General features: G+C 42.0%; 1 protein-coding gene across 5 annotated transcripts in view; it reads left to right on the plus strand.

Moving 5' to 3' along the window:
* The first annotated feature begins 1,932 nt into the window (after positions 1–1,932).
* The window catches only part of SUN1 (Sad1 and UNC84 domain containing 1), a 33,387-nt gene continuing 14,235 nt past the window's right edge, over positions 1,933–21,084 (plus strand). For 3 of the 5 annotated variants that reach the window (XR_014226871.1, XM_082292199.1, XM_082292202.1), the window contains exons 1-6: positions 5,635–5,765; positions 12,404–12,500; positions 18,123–18,314; positions 18,654–18,844; positions 19,944–19,970; positions 20,066–20,257. Coding sequence is in view for 4 of the 5 variants with exons in the window: in XM_082292199.1 (XP_082148325.1) it covers positions 12,424–12,500; positions 18,123–18,314; positions 18,654–18,844; positions 19,944–19,970; positions 20,066–20,257 (679 nt within the window). In the remaining variant the exon portion in view is untranslated. Of the gene's footprint in view, positions 1,954–5,634; positions 5,766–7,526; positions 7,771–12,403; positions 12,501–18,122; positions 18,315–18,653; positions 18,845–19,943; positions 19,971–20,065; positions 20,258–21,084 lie in introns of those variants that run through there. The other 2 variants (XM_082292201.1, XM_082292200.1) reach the window with 2 other exon arrangements.

A 21,084-nucleotide genomic window follows, 5' to 3' on the forward strand; every position in this document is an offset into this window, starting at 1 on the left:
ATACTCCTTATGCTGTAGGAAGTGCTCATGTTTGTTTGTCCATCTGACCTCACTTTACCTTTTCAGGCCTGTGACATAATTGTTAACCAACCCATGATCCATGTACAGCAATGTCTACTTCCTTCCCAAAGGAACATTTGAGACAGGTCACACACACAAGACAAGTTTTATTCCTAGCTTAAAGGCAAAGTCAAACTTCTGGCCACTTCACAAAATACTGGGTTGCTTTGAAAATTCTCCAAAAAGGGACAATAACACTAATGATACAGAATAGTTGATGAGTTTCTTACAGATCCAAAAGCTATTGTGCGTTCCTGTAGAATAGGATACTCATTTTAGATCCTTTGTACTGTCTTTGAAGTTGAGTTTTCTTCTCATGAAAAGCCGAAGTACAGCTGTTCCTGTGCTGAGCAGCATTTTAATTCACTAAAAACTATTAACTATTTAACTCACTGTATGTGGAGAGGCAGCTAAAATTCTTATAAGGCACAACGTGAGTGAAGTAAAAATCCCTAGAAAACATTAAATAGAGTGAAGAGGTTGTGGAGTCTCCAGCCTTGGAGATACTCAAAATCTGACTTAATGCAGCCCTGGGAAACCTGTTCTGCCTGAGCCTGTTGGGCAGGAGTGGGACTACATACAGCATCTCCAGGGGCCTCTTCCAGCCTAAACTATTCTGTGGTTCCATGAAATTGTTTCCTTAGTCTAATCAATTATTAAAAAGCCAATTAAATTGGACTGGAAATAGACTCTGTAACTATCCTAGCAGAGACCTTGTTCTCAAAATAGTCTCTCAAAGCACTGCAGAGCAGCAGGTTCCTCCAATACAACCTGAAGTTTCACTTCAGCAGCAAGAACACAGTTCTTATGGTAAAGTTCCCTTGAAAGTCCCCCAAATAAATCCTACTTAATGACAGTACTACAGGCATGATATTTTTAGCTTCTTATGTTGACAAAATTTAGATTCTTTACCACTGACTAGCAGCCTCATGATAGTTGCAGTACAAATGTTGGTCAAGTGCTTTTAATTACTCTTGTGATCTAAAGAAGAGATGTTTGCAAACCCAACTTCAAATGTGGGATGAGAGAAGAGAACATTCTTGGTTGACATGGAATCTAGTCAAAGTTTTTCAAGATGTTCTAAAGCTGGCACACAAATAGTAAGAGCTGAAGTATTCATCAAGCTTGATATCTTCAGCAGGCTGGGAACTTTTTTTCTCCATATGTTGAGCATTTTGTTATCTTTCAGAGCAGTCTGTTGTGGGATGCCTCACAAAGAAAAATCTCCACATCATCCAACAAACCATCTTTTCTCCAGAGCCAGGAGAGCTTGTTGAAATGAATATTCTAATAGTCCTACTGGAGACATGCTAAACACCAGCTTGATCTTATTTGCGTGACGAACTGGGGATCTGCCACTATGTCCTTTTATTAGAAGGTCTTCTGGATGCAGAACTTGACAATGTGCTAACCTTGCTTGTAGTTTACCATACTTCAACTTATATAACCCAAATTTCTTAAATCCCTTTACAAAAATGTACTGTTATTGAGTCTCCTGTGGATGGTGTATGAGTCTGGATTTTAAAGTAATTTTCTTTGAGACTCAACTTTCCAGCTTCAAACTTTTACTGGATCAGTATGAACGCAATTAAAATGTTTTGGGTTTTTTTTCCTGTTTGGCCAGATCAGCTCTTATGTTTTCTAGATTTAGTTAGTGCTCATTACGGGATGTCACTGGCACCATATGTATTACGTAACGTTTAAGCAAGGACAATTTTGGGGGGCAGAGCTGTTATCTCGGACTTTCAGGCTTTCAGGCACTTTAGATAAGCAGCCTTTAGCCCTGCCCTTCCTGTGACAAGCAGTTGTGCCTCTGTCTTCGTCCTTGTAAGCCGGAAGACCTGTTGTGGAAGATCCTGGGACTCGGATTCTCAGCAGAACAAATGTTTTTAGGTAAGTACATGTGTTTGTCTAACTGAATATCAACTCTTTTACATATTTGTTAACTACCTTAAAGAGATTCAATTAATTAGACATTGACAGGGCACTGACAAATGAGATACCTAAACTCTGAGATGAGGTCTACATCAGAGAGCATTTTTAGGAGAGGCTGGTGGTTAAGTATGTTCCAGATCCATCCACTTCTCATCCGTGTGGGTCCATACAGGCAATGTGCAGATTTCCACAGGAATGCTCTGGCAGATTGCAGACACTCTGCAGGTGTCTGGCCCTGCAGGGTCATGTGAGCCCACGGGGAAGGTGCACTAATGCACCTCTCTGCTTGTGTCAGCAGCCTGTGCTCAGGGACTGACCTCCAGCTATAACTGCAAAGTTATTATAGGCTCTAATAACATATCACAGCTCTGCTCTAATCTAATCTAATCTCTACATAGAGAAATTTAGCTATTTAAGGTATAATAAATTAAAACCAGGAGTCACCAGAAAGAACAAGTATAGTCCATAGTACAGTTTTACTACATAGTACTATGATAAAATTATGCAGTTATTGTACAGTAAAACCATGATAGGTATTTATGTCATTATGGTAGAAGTTATTTATTTATTATAAATAAATTATACTGTAATAGTTCTATATGTAGAGGTTGGAGTTCTGATGGGCTGTTGCACAGGCTTTATCTTGCTTGGGAGAAGCCCCTTGTCTGCACCACACAAACACACCAGAGCACTGCCCCAAATATAAAGTAACACCTCAGCTTGGGAAAGCCAACTGCTGGCTTGAGAGCAGCCAAGTTTCTGTTTCATTTGCAGAATCTGTGTTAGGATGCCTGCATGGGAAAGTGAGCAGGAAGGTGTTGGCAGGAAGAGTGGATCAGAGCTGATCCTGCTGGATACATCATGGACTGCTCTGTGTCTCAGCCCTTCATGTGGAGCTCTAACCTTATGTTTTAAAAAGAGAGAAAGAAAAATAAAAGACAAAATCTTCATTATTAGGCAGCTGAAGGATCAACAAAAAATGCACTTAACAAGCTTGTGTCCATTTACCAGGATCAATCCCCCAGAGAAGCAGGAGCTGAGCTGAAGCAGCAGATGAGAGCTGTGAGGAGAACGGCTGCTCTGCCGGCCTGCCTTGGCTGTAATCAGCTTTTCTTGTTAATGTCTGAAATCCCCTGTAAGTCAGGACCACAGAGATCTAGTGGCAAAACTGATCTGAAGTGCTCTGCATCCCCCTTTACCTGATAACCCAGTTGCTCTGGATGGAGCACCCACTGCCTTTGGCTGACAGGTGTAGGAAAAGGGCCCAGGTGAGCTTAATCACAAAGGATTGCAGATGGCGAGAAACCTTTTCTTTAATGAGCAAGAAATCAGATTTCCAGATATTTTAGGTGATTTTGATATTACTACATATATATGAGGATCTCCCCAGCCATGGACACAAAAGGTCACCACTCCCACCCTGTGCAGCAGCATGCCATGCCCAGTAGTGCCAGTCAGAAACACCTCGCTGCACTGGTTTCTGCCACACTGAGTCTGTACCTTCAATCACTGTGGGGATTTGCCCCTTTTGATAGCAAGGACCAGAATGTGGAGCAGAACAGGTTTGCTAGGTGTGACTGCTGGAGTGCACTGGGAATGGGAATCACAGAGGAAAGGGAGCAATAATGTGGGAATCACAGAGGGAAGGGAAGGGGAAGGGGAAAGGGAAGGGGAAGGGAGAATTAGGGAAATGTGGTCCTTGGATTGGTTTGACCTTGTATTGCAGTTTCCCATACCTGGTGTCAGTACAGAAAGCTTGTTTCCTTTAAATTCTTAACTGCCCTTCACAATGTTAAAACTGGAACATTTTTAATATAATCAATTTTTATTCTTACTGACCCTTTTTCTATACACTTCAGCTTAGCCAATAAAATTGTCAGCCCACTTTACATTCAGAACTTGTTAGATGCTGAGAAATCTTGAAAGAATTTTTGTTTGCCTCAGAGCAGTTTCTTCTGAAATGTGAAAAAATTAACTCTCTGTATGTACCAGCTTCTTTTAACAAAACCGGGACATCTGACCAAGTTTCCCTTAAACCCTGGAAACTTACAAAAAGCTCTATTGCTTCTCATAGCTGAGGAGTGGAGGGAAAACTGAGCTTTAGCCATCATCCTCCATCCAGCCTCTTGGCCTGGTTGTGATGGAAAAACAACTGCCTAGGACAAGTCAAAGCAGCGCAGGAAGCTGGAGCAGCACCCTAGGAGAATGGAACAACACACCTTGTCCTGCCAGAGCTGAGTGCTGCCTGCCCTGGGCTCCAGGGGAATAGGGTGGGAAACATCTCTGAGAGGGCCTGGCCTCACACCACCAAGGAATTTCGAATTTCAGGGGGATTTAAACTAAGAGGTGATTTTGCCCTGAGTATCTTAAGCCTTTAAATATTATCTATTCTTAAGACAGGAAAACAGGTGTGGAGTAAGTACAGAAAGAGGAAGAGTGGCCAGAAAACTGATTCTGCAAAATAGCCATATGCAGGGAGGAGGCGACTGGTGTGGGGCTGCACATCTGACCAAACCAGGCACTGGCTTCCAAGTGTCACTGGGGTCAGCTCAACTTTGGCTGCAGCATCTTAAAACTGTCGCACAGATGGAGCAAAGCACTTCTAAAGAAACAGTAACTACCCAAAATCAGTGCTACATCAATATCAGCTAATACCTTAAGTGAATGTGTTTATCTTTCATTTTCTGTTTCCTAAGGATTAGCTGCCTTCTCTCATTTTGTATCCAAACATTTGGATTATTTGATAATCACACATTTATTAGCAAGCTGAGTCATTTCTCTTGCACACACAAGTAAATAACAATTTATGCCCCGGTTAGCCTTTCCCAAGTGACACATTCCCTATTCTATTCTGACATTGCACAGTCCCTGCCTACAGCTGGGCCCGCAAGAGAACTGTGGACTCGGGGAGACTGAGGGTTTAACCAAACGTCACTCGGGCACAGGCTTCACACTGAATGTATTTGCATACGTTTCCCAAATGTTTGAACAATGGGGCTTGTTTCCTCTCTGCCAAGAGCCAGTCCCATTCCTGGAAGTGTTCAAGGCCAGGCTGGACAGGGCTTGGAGGAACCTGGTGTAGCGGGAAGCGTCCTGCTCATTGCAGGGGAGTTGGAACTAGATAGGCTTAAAGGTCAGCTCCAACCCAAGCCATTCTTTGATTTCTTTTCCGTGTGGCTGTCCGGAGGTTTCTGTAGCCCGATGTTGGCATTGGCGAGACTCGGCTGGGCACCGCACGGAGCCGAAGCGCTTCAGCCCCACCGAGGGGCCGGGTGCGCTGTGCCAGAGCCAAAGTCTTAGCGGAGGACGGCGAATCAAAGGGAAAGAAAATCCCCAAAAGGCCGGGTAGGAAGGAAACAGAGGAAACACTGGGAGGGAAAGTCAGTGAGTCAAGCAATAGAGGCCGGAGTGAAAATCTGAGTTAAGTCTCCTCGCCTCTCTCCTGATCGTTCCAGAGGCTCCCCCCACAGCTCCATTTTGCGGAGCGGGAAGGCGAGGCAGGAGGCGGCCGGGCTGCTGCCGCTGGCGGGGGCAAACCCCGAGCGGGGCCCGAGGAGGAGGAGGCGGAGGAGGCGGAGCAGGAGCCCCGTGCCCGTGTGTGAGGGGCCGCGCGGGGCGGGCGCTGAGGGGGCGCTGCCGGCACGCGCCGCGCGGGCGGGGCGGGGGCTCCCGGCGGCCTCGGCAAAGCGGGCGGGGCCCGGACAATCTCAGCCGCCGCCGCCGCCGCCGCTGCTGCTGGCTCTGCCTTTCTCTCGCTGCACCGGCACCAGGTAACCCCAGCCACGGCTCTCCCCGTCGCGCAGGGCCAGGCCGCGCTCCCCCGCCCGCCCCCGGAGCGCGGGGCTCAGCCCGCCCCGGCCGTTGCCAACCGCCCCCGGCCCGCGCTCCCCCGTCCCCGGCCCGCCCGCCCGCCGCCGCTTCCCGCCGGGCCGGGGCCGCGTGTGGCGGCCGCCCGCCCGCGTGGGAGCCCCCGGGACGCGGTGTCTCGGGTCTGCGGCCTCCCCCGAGCTGGGGATCGGCGTTCCCGGCTCGGGCAGCGGCGCCGGGGAGGCAGCGGAGCGTGAGGCGCTGCGGGCTGGAGTCGAGGGGCAGGCGCTGACCCCTGGTTAGCCCGGAGTTCTGTAGGTCGGCGCTGTTTGCTGGGAGGAGAGAGAAACCTCAGCTGCCCGGGTCCCTCTGGGCCTGGCACCTGGAGGGTTTCCTTGTCAGAAGAAATTATAACCTGCAGCTTTCCACCCTGATTGTGAAAGAGCTGATAAGTGCGCGGGGGTGCCGGCGCTCGCCGCAGCTGCCGTGCCTTGGTGCAAAGGTAACGTGCTGTGATGGGGGTTGTGCTCTGATCTGGGTAGCACAGGTGGACAAACCTGCCCTCGCTGTCCCCCGGCTGTCACCTCAGGGCAGCTGCTTCTGTGGGGAAAGTGGTGTTCAACAGACGGGTTTACTGTAGCAGAGTTTGGCATCGCTCGCCGACTGAGTGACTGCTCGTGTTTCTACAGCAAAATGTGGTTTTTTCGTGCTGTGCTCGTTTTGAGGTGCTAGTGCTGAGTTCCTCATGCCGTGTTCACGTTTGGTTTCCCTTCAGTGACCACAGGGGTAGAAGTGTCAGAAACACTGGAGACAGCACCTGTTTTCTGACAGTTCCAGTAAGTTTTTTATCTGCTGGGAAGAAAAAGTATTTGATTTGCCTTATTTTATATTCCTTATTTTACGTTGCCTTATTTAGTGTCATATTAAGTTAAAATACATTTTAAAAATATAGTGTTTATAGTATGTTATGGGGAAGGAAAATATTAGCCAGCAAATTCTGGGTTTCTGCAGCGTTTGCAGGCCCCCCATCCCACCACCTGGTTTTCAGTTTAACATTACGGAAAAAGGAAGTTAAATATTTGCTAATTTTTTTTTTATGTTTCTGTTTCAGTTCTTTGCAACTGACTGTTCCAGGCTAATGCTTCTGTTGTATTTCCCAGTGAATTTTAATGTCTAATTCTTGCTTTTACATATGGGTTTGAATTACTGCTTGCTGATTTTCATACCAGTGTTGTGGAAGTGAGTTGCAGGGTGTTGTTGTCGTGAGTGAGCTGGACGGAGGGTTTTATTGACAAGGTTAGCAGGCTTTTTACATTGATCTATTAGTAAGCGTGGTGGTGTATAGATATCCTTACATCTGCGGTGCTTGACTGCCTTGTGATTTGGTGATGATAAGTTGTGGGCGTTTAGGCATTCAGGTGTTGGTTGTAAACAGTAAGATGTCGGGGTTTAATTTGATAGCCAACACTGGGAGTGCTTTATCGGGCAGGTGAGGCGTTTCAGGAGCGTGACGGGCGAGGTGAAACACGCCTTCTGTTGTGTGCCGGCGGGCTGGGGAGCGGAGGGACGCGGAGCCGCAGGGGTTAAGGCGGTGGGATCGGCCGGGCCTCCGCCTCCAGTGAATTCAAACTCGGCGAGTGACGGGGAGCGCGGGGGCCGGGCCGGCTGCCGCGGGCTTTGTTGGGGCCGGGAGCCATTTTGGGCTGGATGGCACGGCCCGTGCCGCCCGCCGGGGAGCGCGCCCTGAGCCCGGGCCGCGGCGGATGGCGGAGAACCGGAGCGCGGCGCTCGGGCTGCGGGCCCGGCCAGGCCCCGGCGCGGCGTGTGCGAGAGGGCCCGAGCGGCCCGGGCTCTGAAATGGTGTGCTGGCCCCGTGTGTAAACAGTGAACAGGCACGCCGATTGTTTCACCGCGGCTGAATGTGTGGCTGGTTTTTGTCAGCCTCCCCGTTAAAAAGCGTTTCGAGAGGTACAGAATGTGAATGTGGCAGTGTTGCTGCTTTGTGAGGAAGCTGGGTTTTGTTGTTAGTGTTGTAGTTTGACACCTGTGTTCGGGGATCTGTGCCATGATGTTCGATAGTAATATCTAGTGTAAAATATCCGGTTTATTACTTGGGGGGTTTTTTGTTTGTTTGCTTTTGAGTTGCTCTTTTAAAGGAATGGTAACGTTTTATGAATGTGTGTTTTAATAAAATGTTGATTTAGCTTGGAGCTCTTTGCTCTTCAGCCTGTTTAAACTAGTACTTAACTTGCTATGGTGAAACATCCTTTGTGGAGCATATTTACTTAGGAATTTGCCTTCTTTAACCAAAAATGGTGACTTTATTGGTTTTTCTGAATAATAGAAGAAAATAAAAATTGAAATTACAAGTAAAAAATGGCTTGCTCTCAGAAACTGATGGAGTTGCATGCTCCAGTTTCATTGTTATTGATAGTTTGCCTAAATCTGTTTAGCATTTGTGGCATTAAATATGTTAAGTCATAGTGACTTAAACTTACTTGGCTTTAAAATGTGAGGATAGTAGGGGTTCTATTTGGAGTAGTACTTCCAATATCTAAGATGTTAATTGTATCATTTTTTGTCCCTTGTAACATATAAAAAATAAGACATGCTGTCTTGGGAATTTTCTCATTCTCTAACAGACTTTGGTGAATATTTCTACTCTGCCAGGGTCCCTTTTGTGAAGTGGCAATTTACCACTTCCTTTGTTGCAAAGGGTTTTCATGAGGAACTGCCTGGACAGTAAGTTTGTAAAAGTCTGCATACCCCAAAAGCCATAAGTGAGGGTTTGTGTCTGTCCCTAAGGTAGTTGTAGTGTACGGTCAGTGTTTGGTGCTGCTCCCCCAGCCTTATGATGCTTCTGTGTGTAAAGACCACTCGTGGAGCATCTCATCACTTTCCCTGGAAGCCAGGAAGTTTGCTGCCATAGTACTAGGATTTTGTTGAGACTGACTGGTTGTGAAAGTGACTGTCAGACAGGCTTTTGAGGTAGTGGTGCAGCCTCATATCACTCAGACGCTTCGGAGTCCTTTGGAGACAGCCAGGGGCCTTGCGTGAAGGTAAATTCTGCTGCACTGATTACAGGAGTCCCTGAGCTTCCTTGTGTTCTGACAGAGTCACAATCTGTCTTCTCCTGCCCTTCTGGTGTGCTGATTTATTGTAACACAGATTCCATTGAATTGCAAGGGAGAGATAATACTTGGGATGACTGTTGTGTCTGTTTCCCAAAAAAAGGCAAATAATCCAGCTGTCTCCTCTGCAGGAACATGGAAGTTGGCTTGTAAGCTGAGGCACACCTAGTGTCCGCTTGCACTCCAGCGGAACTGTGTGCTTCCCTTTAATTGACAGTGAGCTGTCTTATAAAGGTATTCTTATTACTTGGGGGTTTTACATAAATACATGCTTGGTTCTTGCATTGTGCATCCCTTGGTATTAGAAATAGATGTTTATTGGCTTCTAGAAAAGGGTAAAAGGCTGTTTTGGAGTTTGAGCCTGGTAATCCTTGCAACAAAGCTGATACTAAAAGTCTACATGAAACTGAGTCCAGACAGATCTATGGTACATAAAGCAGAAAGGCGTCAGGCATGCAGAAGTGTTCAAACTGGGACTAAGTACTGTGTCTACCTCTCAGATTGTCTGCCGAGTTTTGTGACTTAAAATTTTCAAAATACAGTATTAGCATGGCTCTTTCTGTCCCAGTTGTGTATGAAAGCTTCATAAGTAAGAACAATGATAATACATGAAGGGTGGAGTGCTGTTAAACATGAAGGGAACAAATTAGAGTGAGTCACCCTGTGTCTGTTTTGTAATAAGGATCTAGAATATTTCTAAATAAATTGGGTTGATAATTTGTTTTGAAGAGGTGGATAACTAAAATTAAGCTCTTGAACTAAAAGCCAGGCTTAAAAAACAAATCCAGTTTCATAGTAAGTTCTAGACACCCGTCTTTGCAAACTGTGGTGGTCATCTCTGAAGATGAATTTTAAATTCCATTTAAGTCAGTTAAGCCAGTTTTGTTGCTTTGAAAAATTGAGTAGAGGTTTCTCCCCTTGAGTCAGAATTCATTTTAGAGTATCAAACAAGCAGTGAATCAAACCAAGCTCCTAAATCTTCTAAGAGTGATTTCTAAGTGTGGTGTTTAGATGGCAAACCTGATATCTTCACTGGAGAGCTCGGTGCTATGAAACCCAGCTATTAATAGATCTACACATAAGTACCTTCGAGGCTTTGCAGTTAGCACTGCCTTTGTCAAGCACATATTTTATCTGTAATAACTTAATGATACTATTAAAACCTTATCAAATAAGAAATATTATTTACATTCTAGCATTTCATTTATTCCGAAATCAAGTAAAGAGAGTACTGGTGGTGAAGGGGGGGAAAAAAGAACAGGGAAGAAATGGAGCCAATATGTTGTTTTTCAAACTCAGCCGTTGCCCTGCCCATATGGGCAGTGGAGACAGGGAGGAGCTGGGGAACTACTCAAAGCTCACTGGCATAGCTGAACCTTCCATGTGGGAAAATGCTGCTGGGTGTCAGAAGGATTAGCTACTGAGTTGCCAGTTAAAAAACAGGTTTTATGATGAAACTATACGTGCTAAGCACGCACATCAACTCCAGCAGAAACTAAACAAGGTTTTTATATCTTAGGGGCTAAAAATCTTTATTGGGATGAACCAATTCAAAAAGATCAACTTTAATCATAGTTTTCAATTTCAGTAGGCATATGTCTGAGAAACATGTTTTGCTGTTCTTTAAAACAAGTGCTCTCTGGTGTTACCAGCATCCCTCATCTTGAAATTCCCTGTATTTCCACCTTTGTTCTTGGGGAGCCGTTGCTCTCTGGTCCCCATTTCCTATGTGCTGAATTGAGCTCCTGTTTGTTGATAAAGTAAGGCAGCAGTTGTTACATATTCCAACAGAACTTGCTGCTCATTCTAGCAAAAGAATGAGACTGCTTTGCCAATACTTCTGCACTACTGATTTAAGCTTCCTGTAAACAAACAACAAATTTATATACAAGTTAGTGAAAGCATTATGCCTCTGGGACAAATGAAGTGAGTGTAGAGAAGGATCACCTAATGGAAATGTGTTCTCTATAATAAAAAAATAGTAAATAGCAGGAGACCTTATTTTTCATTAACCCTACTTTGCATGGGAGGTGCTTGCATTCAGGAAGCTATGATGCTTAGGCCTGGAAGTTTTAATTTTTTTAAGTCTTCAGTAGTAATGGAAATATCCTCTTGCCTTACTAACCTCAGGATTTGTAGGCTACAGGTGGACTGATTAAGAGCATTTTAATGTTACATGTACAGATTTCTTTTGAGTTGCTTTTGCCTGTACCTGCATTTTGGCCCTATTTCTTAAGCATATGTAGCTATACAAACGAAAACTCTTATTTCAGCATAGGAAAGTGCATCTCCAAAATGAGATACCTGTTGATGTTTTGACTACCAAAATTGGCTGGGGATATTTTTACCCTGGTTTAGGTACATCATCACAGTTGTGTGGAATATCTTTTACTGCTGTTGAAACAGGAGCCATAGATAATCTGAAAGCAGGATTCTGCTTTGCTAACTGTGCAAATCCAGGGTAGCCAAATCCCTATTTGTTAACCACAAATAAGCTATAATCAAAGAATCTTTTATGAAATTAAAAAATTTTCTTTGGCTAATAAAACTGAGAAAAGCTGAAGGTTTTTTGCAAATACTTTGAAATTGAAAGTCAAATTGTTCATAGTTCCACCCATGTAGTCACCTGTGCAGCTCTGCAAGTTTGTTGATATGACAACATCAGTTTTTATTTTCTTCCAAAGGCTATAATACCTTTCAAAGACCCCATGGAAAGTTTTACAAATGTTGCTTGGGTGGTTTTGATTTGGTAGTTTTGGTTTTGTTGTTTTTTGGAGTGTTTTTTTTTTGGAAGTAGATGGCACTCTGGAAAATGTGCCTAATTCTACCCTATGAGTCACTTTGCAGTTGGCTCTTTTGCCAGGGTGTGTATTCAGTGGTTTTAATGACAGGAATAAGTTCTGTGAAATGAAGGATACTCCCTCACTGCTTAGTGGATGGTATTCAAAAGTGCTAGAGTTAAATGATTTGACTATATGTAAAAACTTTCTCAAGTTTCATCTGCATTATCCTTTCCTGGTGCACAGAGCCACCTGTGCTGTGCTCAGTGGGCACTCAAAGCAAAACTCATTGTGAAGAGACCTCTGAAACATGGCTGCATAGTTCTTTAGATTTTTATGCTTAGCCTCTTCTGGGGATACCAGCATAATTTAGTTCCTGTGGAAGTGGTGTAATCTGGTTGTGATAAGAGTTTGGCTCATATTACTGTCATGTTCTAGAGAACCTGGAAATAGCTGAAAATAAAGTATCATAAAGAAAGTCACAGTCAGAAATACCCTGAGCTTCCTGTAGTAATGATAAGGGATATCTGGCAGTAGCAGCAATACTACTCCACTGCTGAGAGCTCCACGTTTCTGGTAACAGCTCTTTTATTTCAATACTTAATAACACAGGCTGAACAGTGCAAGGGCTCCTAGACTGACTTTATGTAATTTTAAGTCATTGCATTACTTTATTTTCACCTTTTACAGTATGATTTGAAACAGTCAACATGGACTTTTCACGTCTACACACGTACACTCCTCCCCAATGTCTGCCAGAGAACACTGGCTATACATATGCACTCAGGTGAGAACCCTTTTCTTCTTGTAGAGAAACTGTCTGTTCTCTGAATGTTGCTAATCCTGGAGAGTTGAGCTTTCATGGTAAGTAGCTGACTTCTTTGAAGAAGGGCTTTTTCTAGTCTGGTTTGAAAACAACTGCTGTGTCCTACTGGAGGAAAGAAAGCATTGAACTAACAGGACAATGACTAAGATAATGACTCAGTGTTTATTAGTTGCTATGAGTAACTTGTGTCCGCCTAGTTACAACTGCTGTTGGATTTCTATAAATATGTCCTCAAAATTCTTCGATGTTTTGTCTTATAACTTCGGTGTGTGCTTTCTTTTGTGACTTGGGACCGCTTTCACTTTAAAGCGCTGATTGCTGCGCACTCATTGCCGCTAGTGCGGGACTTGGCTGGAAGTTACATATTGATTGCTTCTTTTAGCAGAGCTGTTTGTTGGGTGAATGTAAAATCTGTGTTCTAATGAACTTGCTTTTTCTTGTATCCTTTTCTTGTATCTTCTAAAGATCATGGTTTTTTCTTATATCTTTGTATCTGATTGTTTTTCTTAAATCACTTCAGTTTTCTAAAAACTAACTCCATAGTGTTTGGTAGTTTTTGTATTATGTATTCAGAGCAAGTGTTGTGATGCCTATTTTGAGTTTTTTAGTATTAATATAGCAGATTGTTGCTGTTTTAATCTATTGAGCTTTTCCTGGTATTGAGTTATGAGATATATATTTGCTTCAAAATGCATCAGTGAGCCTGAGTTACTGGTTTAGCTAATTTTAAATTTAAAAAAATTATTGTTCATTAGGATGCAGTATGAGATTTGCCTTTCTATTCTCTCTGTATGGCGTTATTATGTATTGTGTATTAAAATACAGTATAGCATTTGGACAATACTTGGCTACTTGCCAATAAAACAGAAGTTGCCAAAACTGTAACATTAAGAGATTACTGACTTAATACTCTTCCTTTTGTGTGCTCTAAAACTGTATGTTTCCATTTTCTGTTTGGGATCATGGCTTTTTTTTTTTTAAGCTGTAGCCTAATGTCAGTAGTGTTGCAAAATGTGACATGTTATATGTTGTTGAATTGCAATTTTTCCTGAATTTTATGAAAAACCATTGATAAAGTGTTGGTTAAATACAAGTGGGTTTTCTCTTTTCAAGAAAAGCATGCTGGACAATGAAAGGTGATTTGTGTGCTTTGTATCCAGCAGCAGTTTCACCTCTATGTTACTGAGTGGGTTTAGTTACCTCTGTGTTGCAAATGTACCTTAGAGGTTGGCTGACATATTGTAACTCCTGTGTTATTCTTGTCCAAGATTCTTACCCAGTGAAAAAACAGTGGACAAGTAGAAAGAAGATGTAGAATGATAAATCCTGTTGGACATCTGGAGGATAGTTCATGATGACTTTGGTGGGGTTTATTTAGGGGACAGCTGAGTGTTTGTCTTGCTACATAAATTAAGACTGTTTTGAAAAACTGAGAAGTCGCGAAGGGGTTACATGTCCTGAAACTTTCCAGCTTGCCATTTTGCTGTGTTAGACTATTAGGCATAGGTATTTATAAATGGATAGAGCTGGGTATGATGAAGTTTAGTAACTCAGTTAATGAAGGCAAGTATGGTTAAACTAGGTTGAAATAAATTCATTATAATTCTTCCTTATGTAGAAAAGGATTGGCACGCTCTTTCTTTAAAATTGTCTGAGGCCCCAAATGTTAAAATAATGGGGAAAAACTACTTGTTACACTGACGTGACACTGCTTTCAGGATGTCAAGAGAGTAAACTACTGTCTTCTGTGCAGACTCTTGCTGTGCCTCTGCTTGCTGTATATGTGCAGAATGACATCTGTTATTATAGCTCTTCCTACCCTGGGTCAAACAATATTTGAAGACTCTGAGGAAAGGGAGAATTGCTAATCAGAAATATTTCCATGTTGAAATTTGTTCCTTCTTACCCTCACCTGTGTTTGTTTTGCTTATATTCTAATCTGGTTTATTCTGCCTGTGACAATTCAATCTTTACAGAATCTTTTCTTTAAAGAAAGTGGCTTGGGATGTAGCCCTGCAGAAAGCAGTGCAGTGAAGCTTGATACCACAAAGCTATTAATAGAGTTGGCTATAAGTTATTAATAGAACTTACATTAATACTTACTGGGATCACTGTGTGTTCATAGCTGTAGTGCTTCTACTTTGTGCTTCTACTCCTCCAGCCCAAATCAGAAAAACATTTAACTGATATACCTAAATAATCTTTATCCTCCTCCAAATGCAAGTCAAACTTGTGAATCTCACCTACTTGTCAACATATAATTTACACCCCACTCTTACAACTGATCTTTCCTTTTAGTCACCATCATCTTTTGAGTTGTGTTGTCAGTTTGGATGCCTTTAACACTTTTTCAAAAATATGGGTTAAATCAATAAGAATTTGGTTTGATTTTCTTTTTCTGTGTCAGAGCCTTCAATTTGGATATAATTTTCTGCACAGTAATTGAATAAAATCTTTTGAGGTTTTTAAGTATGTTCTGGGACTGACTGAAGAAATAACTAAATAATTCAAGGTAGTGTCCTTGGTCACTTAATGTAAATAATGCCCCCTGGTTAGAAAGGCTGTGAATATTTTTGTATTGACTATATGTCTGTGTCCATGTTAGATGTCTGTTCAGCTGTAGTTCTTTAGGTGTATTGCATGTGTCTGTTATCCTGAATAGTCAAGAACATCACTGCCCGTTTCATTCCAAGGAGTATTTATAAAAAAATGACACTTAAGGTCCTTCAGAGGAGCTATAGGAATGCTAAAATTGGCAGACCTCATTCTCATTCCACTTATAAATATATAACTTGAAAAATAGCCCACTGAAGTCTAGGACATTTTTATTCTGTAGAAGCTCATGTGAAGGAGGTATCAAGAAGCTGGAAGTGTAAGACTAGATTCAGTCTCCAGCTCTGCCAGCAGCCATGGGAGCTGTTTGCTGGGGAAGGAACCAGAGTCTGCACTGTTTGCAGATGTTATCCAGGAGTGTAGGCTAATTGCATCCCACCTTTAGGTGTTTCTTGGTTAGCTGTACATATTGCATAGGTTACATCAATGTACAGGTTCATTTCTGATCCTTGAAAGCAAAGGCAATGGTTTTTTTATTTACTGTAGTCTTTTCTGTAGAAGAAAAAAGGCCGCGTTCCAGAGCGTGGAAAGTGAGATGGCAAGTTAGGAGACTTCTAGGTACTGTCCTGCTGACAGAGGACACATAATGTGAAGAGAATTATTATCCTGCATAAGTGAGAGATAAGCCCCTTTTTGTTAAAGAGGAAAAGATTCCGTGATGATTTGTTGGTTTTTTGGTTTTTTTTCTTTTTTTTTTTGGTAGTGGAGCCCAACTTCAAGCTATTTATTCAACCCACATTAATATAAATGCTCATTGAGATACTTGGTAACAACAAGTGTTTTATGAACAGAAACAAATTGAGGCTGGTCACAGCTGTCAGCTTGTTCTGTGTACTTTGTGTTCTTGTGAATTGAGTATCTGTAAGAAACGTGGGGTGAAGATGAGGAAAAGCAAATGCATAGTGGCAAGTGTAAATAGCAAAACTGAGTTCTGAAACAACTGTTTAGGGAGGGACTCAGTAGAAAACTTGTGGCTCTGACCCTTTATATAACAGTAGAATAACAGCAGGAGGAGCCACATTTAACCCATATTCTCACTTTTACATCTGTCAGAGTATGAATCATCTGTACTTAGCATTTTTGAAAACTGTAAAAGTTAAATTCTTTAGTCTACAATTGGTTAGGTACCTGAGAAAACATGTTATTTCTTCTCCCTCTTCCAGCCAAATGAAAGCAAGGATTAATAAGACTAATGCATTTAGTAATGTATGCTGAGTTTAAGTTGTGCTGGGGCTTCTGCCTTGCACAGGGTTGCACTGCACGTGCCATCATTATCGGGGCAGACCAGTAAAATCCAGCACACAGAACCAGGGCCCTGCCATCAAATCTGTGCTCCTCTGGGCAATAGAAGCAGCTACTTCGGACAGACTCTGCCCTGGTCTTACGGGCTGAATGCCCAGCTGGTGCTGCAGCCATGAGATGTTTTCCTGCAGTGTGTTAACAGTCTGGGTTATTTTTTAAGCCAAAAGAAATGCAGTTGACATGCTCTGACAGCCCCATCTTACATGTTTTATGTTGCATTGTGGTGCAATGAAGAAACTCACTTCAGAAGCACCACCTTGTCAGAATTACGTCATTACTGTAAGTGTAGCTTCAAGGCCTTCTGATGTTAATTGTATGCCAAAATAATACAATACTTAGCATATTATTACTTTGTGATGTTCTGAGATCTTTAATGATTGTGTAAGACAGCTATTTCCATTAAATTGTTTTTACACAAATACATTTTTATAGTAGCTGTTGATACGTATTTTTTGAAAGGGAAAGCTTCTATTTCAAATACAGGCTGCACAGTAGAATCTACTCATTCAGATCTAATTTACTTGTGTGTTTGTGTTTGGGGAGAAGGAGCTGCTGTCACAAACAATTCTTTGCTTATCTCTTCTTTTAAAAAAAACAAATGAAACCCCCAGGAGTACTGAAGTGCTGTTACATCTCTGTATATCCCTGTGGCCCAAGAAGGGACAGAGTCCTTATGAAAGCTGGCCTAGAGCACTTAGCATTTGGATGCTGTGGGTCACAGGGCTGAGCAGTTCCAGAACCTGACGTGCTGTGCAATGCCTGGTGCCAGCAGCCTCTGCTCACTTACATAACTGAATGTTTCCTTTGGTTGTGTATGAGTATTCTGCTTTAGGCTAAACTTCTGCTTTGGTAAATGTATTTCTTACAGACTCCTCAGTTTTTAATCTGTTTGTTTGCCTTGTGTTGCTGCTTGTCTTCACTGTAAATTTTCATGGAGGCTCTGAGAGAATCACGCGTTGAAATGTGGAGTACCTGGGTAATGATGTGAAGGTTATCTACGTGTAAACTTGCCTCTGTGGAGAAAAACAGATTGAAGTCTCTAAATATTTTTTGTTAGCTTGGAGTTAAATGTTTCTAATGGTCTGCATTAAATTAAGAAATATTTTTAAACCACTTTAAAAAAAGTAGTGGTAGTTAAACTGAAGTAGGGAAGTCTTTATCTTAAGCAGAGGAAGTTCCTACTTGTTGAGATGGAAATTCAGAGTAATGTGGCGTATGGATCTTTGGTTCTCAAAACAAGGACTTGGCAAACAGAAAATAGACAAAAATAGACTGAAAATTAATCTTTGCCTTGCAGCTTGGGAGTGTGCCATTTTTAATTTGCTGCTGGGCATGGTGGAGAAACTGTGTCATGAATGGCTTCCTCTCTCAAATTGGTCCCAAAAGCATGAGTGCTTACTGTGGCTAAACTTCAGATGTTGTTTCCATGGTGGTTGTTTCTTTCTTTGATTTGCTTTCAGTTGTAGAACTCATAATATGAATTGCTTAGGAGAACCTTGAATATCTACATATATCTAAATTATTGGGGTTATTTGGTATATCTCGTGAGCATTGTGTCATAACCCTGAATAAACTGCATTTAATGGAAACTTGAGCTAGCTTGAAGAGCATATTTGTTACCAGGTTGAAAATTCCCCTGGTAATTTTGCCGTTCTTATTTTACTGCAGTTCAAGTTATTCTTCATCTGCTTTGGATTTTGAGACTGAAAACAAAATAGATCCAGTGTTTGATTCACCCAGAATGTCACGGCGTAGTTTACGGTTGGCTGCTGGAGGATACACTAAATCAGATGATGGACAGAGTGATTCCCTTCATGACAGCTCTTATGCTGGAAACATGTCCTTCAGGGATCAATCTAAGTAAGCATTTTTAAGTCTTCTCAAGTAAATCCTGAGTCTTACTGTTAGAAAAAAAGAATGCAAAAAAAGTTACTTAAAAGTCTTATTTTTTGTTCTCCATGTTTACTGCCATACTTTGAAATTTGTGTTCAGTATGTGGTTTGCAATGACAATTTTTTTGTAAAATCTTTGTAAAATTCTAGGTGCTTAAAGGCGAGGACTTCCTTTTAAACCTTGTTTGCTCTGTTTAATCACATCAGTGTTGAAATGACTGTTAATTCATTCATTAATAAAGTGAGAAGTTAACAGAAATGTGTGTCTTTAGTGCTCTGTCTTACTTGCCTTTGCTTTGTTTCCTAGGGTGGTAAAGCAACGCAGAAGTATGAACAAACAGTCTGGCAGTGGAAGACATGTGCCAAGGAAAAATCTGTCCAGCTCATCTATTTTTAGCCAGAGCAGTTTCAATAGCCATGCCAGTGATACATCAATGATATCCACTATATTGGATGAGTCTCTGATTCGAGAACAGACAGAAGTTGATCATTTCTGGGGTAGGCAATGATTGCTACTGCTTGTATCAAACTGTGCAAACTGGTTGGTTTGGTGCGTATAAATTTATGATCGTTGTCCCACCTGCTGTCCATCCTGTCCCCAAACCTGTGTGCGCTTGCACTTCTGCTGTAGGGGCGTTCTTGCTAAGATGCCCACTGGAAATTCATGGTCCAGTGTGTAAACTTGATTTACTGGCATATCAAGATGTTGCAAAGTCAAGTTAATAGGCAGCAAATATAAACAGTTTTGTGATGCAACACCATAATTATCTCCTATCATTGTTCTCTTCAAAATGTACATTGAGTACAAAATGTACATTATATTTAAAGAATGGTAAACGTGTAACTTGTCTGTGAAAAGCCAAAGGAAAAGCATTCTTCTTTGTTTATAAGCAGAAGTTTGTTTCTTCTTAACATACCTTAATGTGAAAGTTTCAAATTAGTGGCATTTCAGGATTTCCCAAAAGGGTTTTTGTGTGTGGCTAGCTGGTTTGGCTTTGCAAGTACATAAAAGTATATTTTCCTGGAATCTGCTTTCTTCAATGAAGAGAAAATAGGAGAGTTGTCTACATAAAGTATTGTCATGTGAAGTATTGTGTAGAACCAGATCAACAATTTGTTATATCTCCCAATTCAGACTCTTTGTTTCTAGTCAGAATACTTGGACCTTCCCAGAGTCCTAATGGGAAGAATTGTTTCAATCTTGGTAGAACCAGTTCTAAATATTAGATAACCTGGCTCTTAAAACAGAATTTTAAATACAGTAGTATCAAAGTAGTCACCAAGCAGCAGAAGCATTGTAAGCTTGTAATTAGCTGCTTTAAGGTCTCATGGGAGCTAAGTCAAGATGCAGTTGGTATTCATGTTACTTTGTCTGCCCCTTCTGTGATGGGACGCTTTTCACAACTATTCCTTCTATAATAAGGTCTGGATACATGTTTCTCTGATGGGCTGAAAAATATGTTAAATGCTAACCATAACGAGACTTTTTTTGAAGTCTTAGAATTAGTGGGACTTCTAACTTGAGTTTGTCAGATATTGTAATTCAGTTCAGGTTGTCTTATATTTGGGACCAATTTCTGCTTTTTTTCGTTTGCAGGCCTCGATGAAGAAGGTGACCCCAAAGGTAACTTACACTTTGCTTTTCCTTCCACATCCCATGTAACAGGCACAGTGCTGGCAGTACTGACATGGGTGTGTTGGTGGTTGTGCTGTTTCCAGGCAGTGACACCATGCTGCTGCAGGGGAACGGGGGCATAGCAGCAGCAGAGCTGCAGCCCACGCTGAACGGCTACACGTGCAGTGACTGCAGCATGCTGTCAGAGAGGAAGGAGGTCCTCACTGCCTACTCAGCTTCCCACGTGCCATCCTCCAGGATCTACACTAGGGACAGGAGCCAGAAACATGCATCTAGTAAGTTACTTTCTCTTGTGTTTTCTCTGCAATACAGTTCAGTTGGTTCATTTCAATGTAGTGTTTTTTTAAGCTTGTCCTACCCTGATAAACTTGCTAATAACTGAGTTCTAGAGATCAGCTTATATGAAATACCTTTTTCTGTCTAAGTTGAAATTTTGTGTACTTGTTGGTTTCTTGTGTATAGTTATCTACTGATTTTCAGTGCTGCTGTAGGAATTAAACAATTACAAAATGAAAGTGCTCTGGTATCTTAAGTTATAAAATTATTTGGCCAGCCAGCACTGATTGTAAGTCTCCTAATCTGGCATCGATCTATGTGGCTCTGTCGATGAAGTTTTTGGTCATGTCTTTCAGAGAGAAACTTCTTCTGTGCATTTGCTTTTATAATTTTTTATCCCTTACATGATTTGAACTTTCAAGATTGACCAGAATTGTTGTTTTGCAGTGCTTCTGCTATCTAGGGAATCTCTGAGAGGGCTTTCTACTTCCCGTTTAATTTTTTTCTCCTCTTTTAACCTTGCAGCTTTTTGTAGTGTTTCTAAAAGCTAAATCTCAGCTACATGAAAAATTGAAGTCCAAAGGGAAAAACTGATTCCAAATAGTCATTCTAGTGACCACATTCCAAAAGCTTGAAAAGTTTCTGCCTTTCCAAGGCAATCTCCATTCAGTGGATTGTTTTCCTCTTTCTCTTGCCTGTGTCTGCCTGCCTCTTGCACAGCATCTGGAGTTCCTTGATTACTGGTAGTCCTCAGTTACCACAAAGGATTTGTCTCTTTAATGACCTTGAGCTAGAAAAGAACCAATTTTGGAATTCTGTAGATTTG

This window comes from Coloeus monedula, assembly GCF_965178545.1.
Source record: "Coloeus monedula genome assembly, chromosome: 16".
In the NCBI taxonomy this organism is placed as follows: domain Eukaryota; kingdom Metazoa; phylum Chordata; class Aves; order Passeriformes; family Corvidae; genus Coloeus; species Coloeus monedula.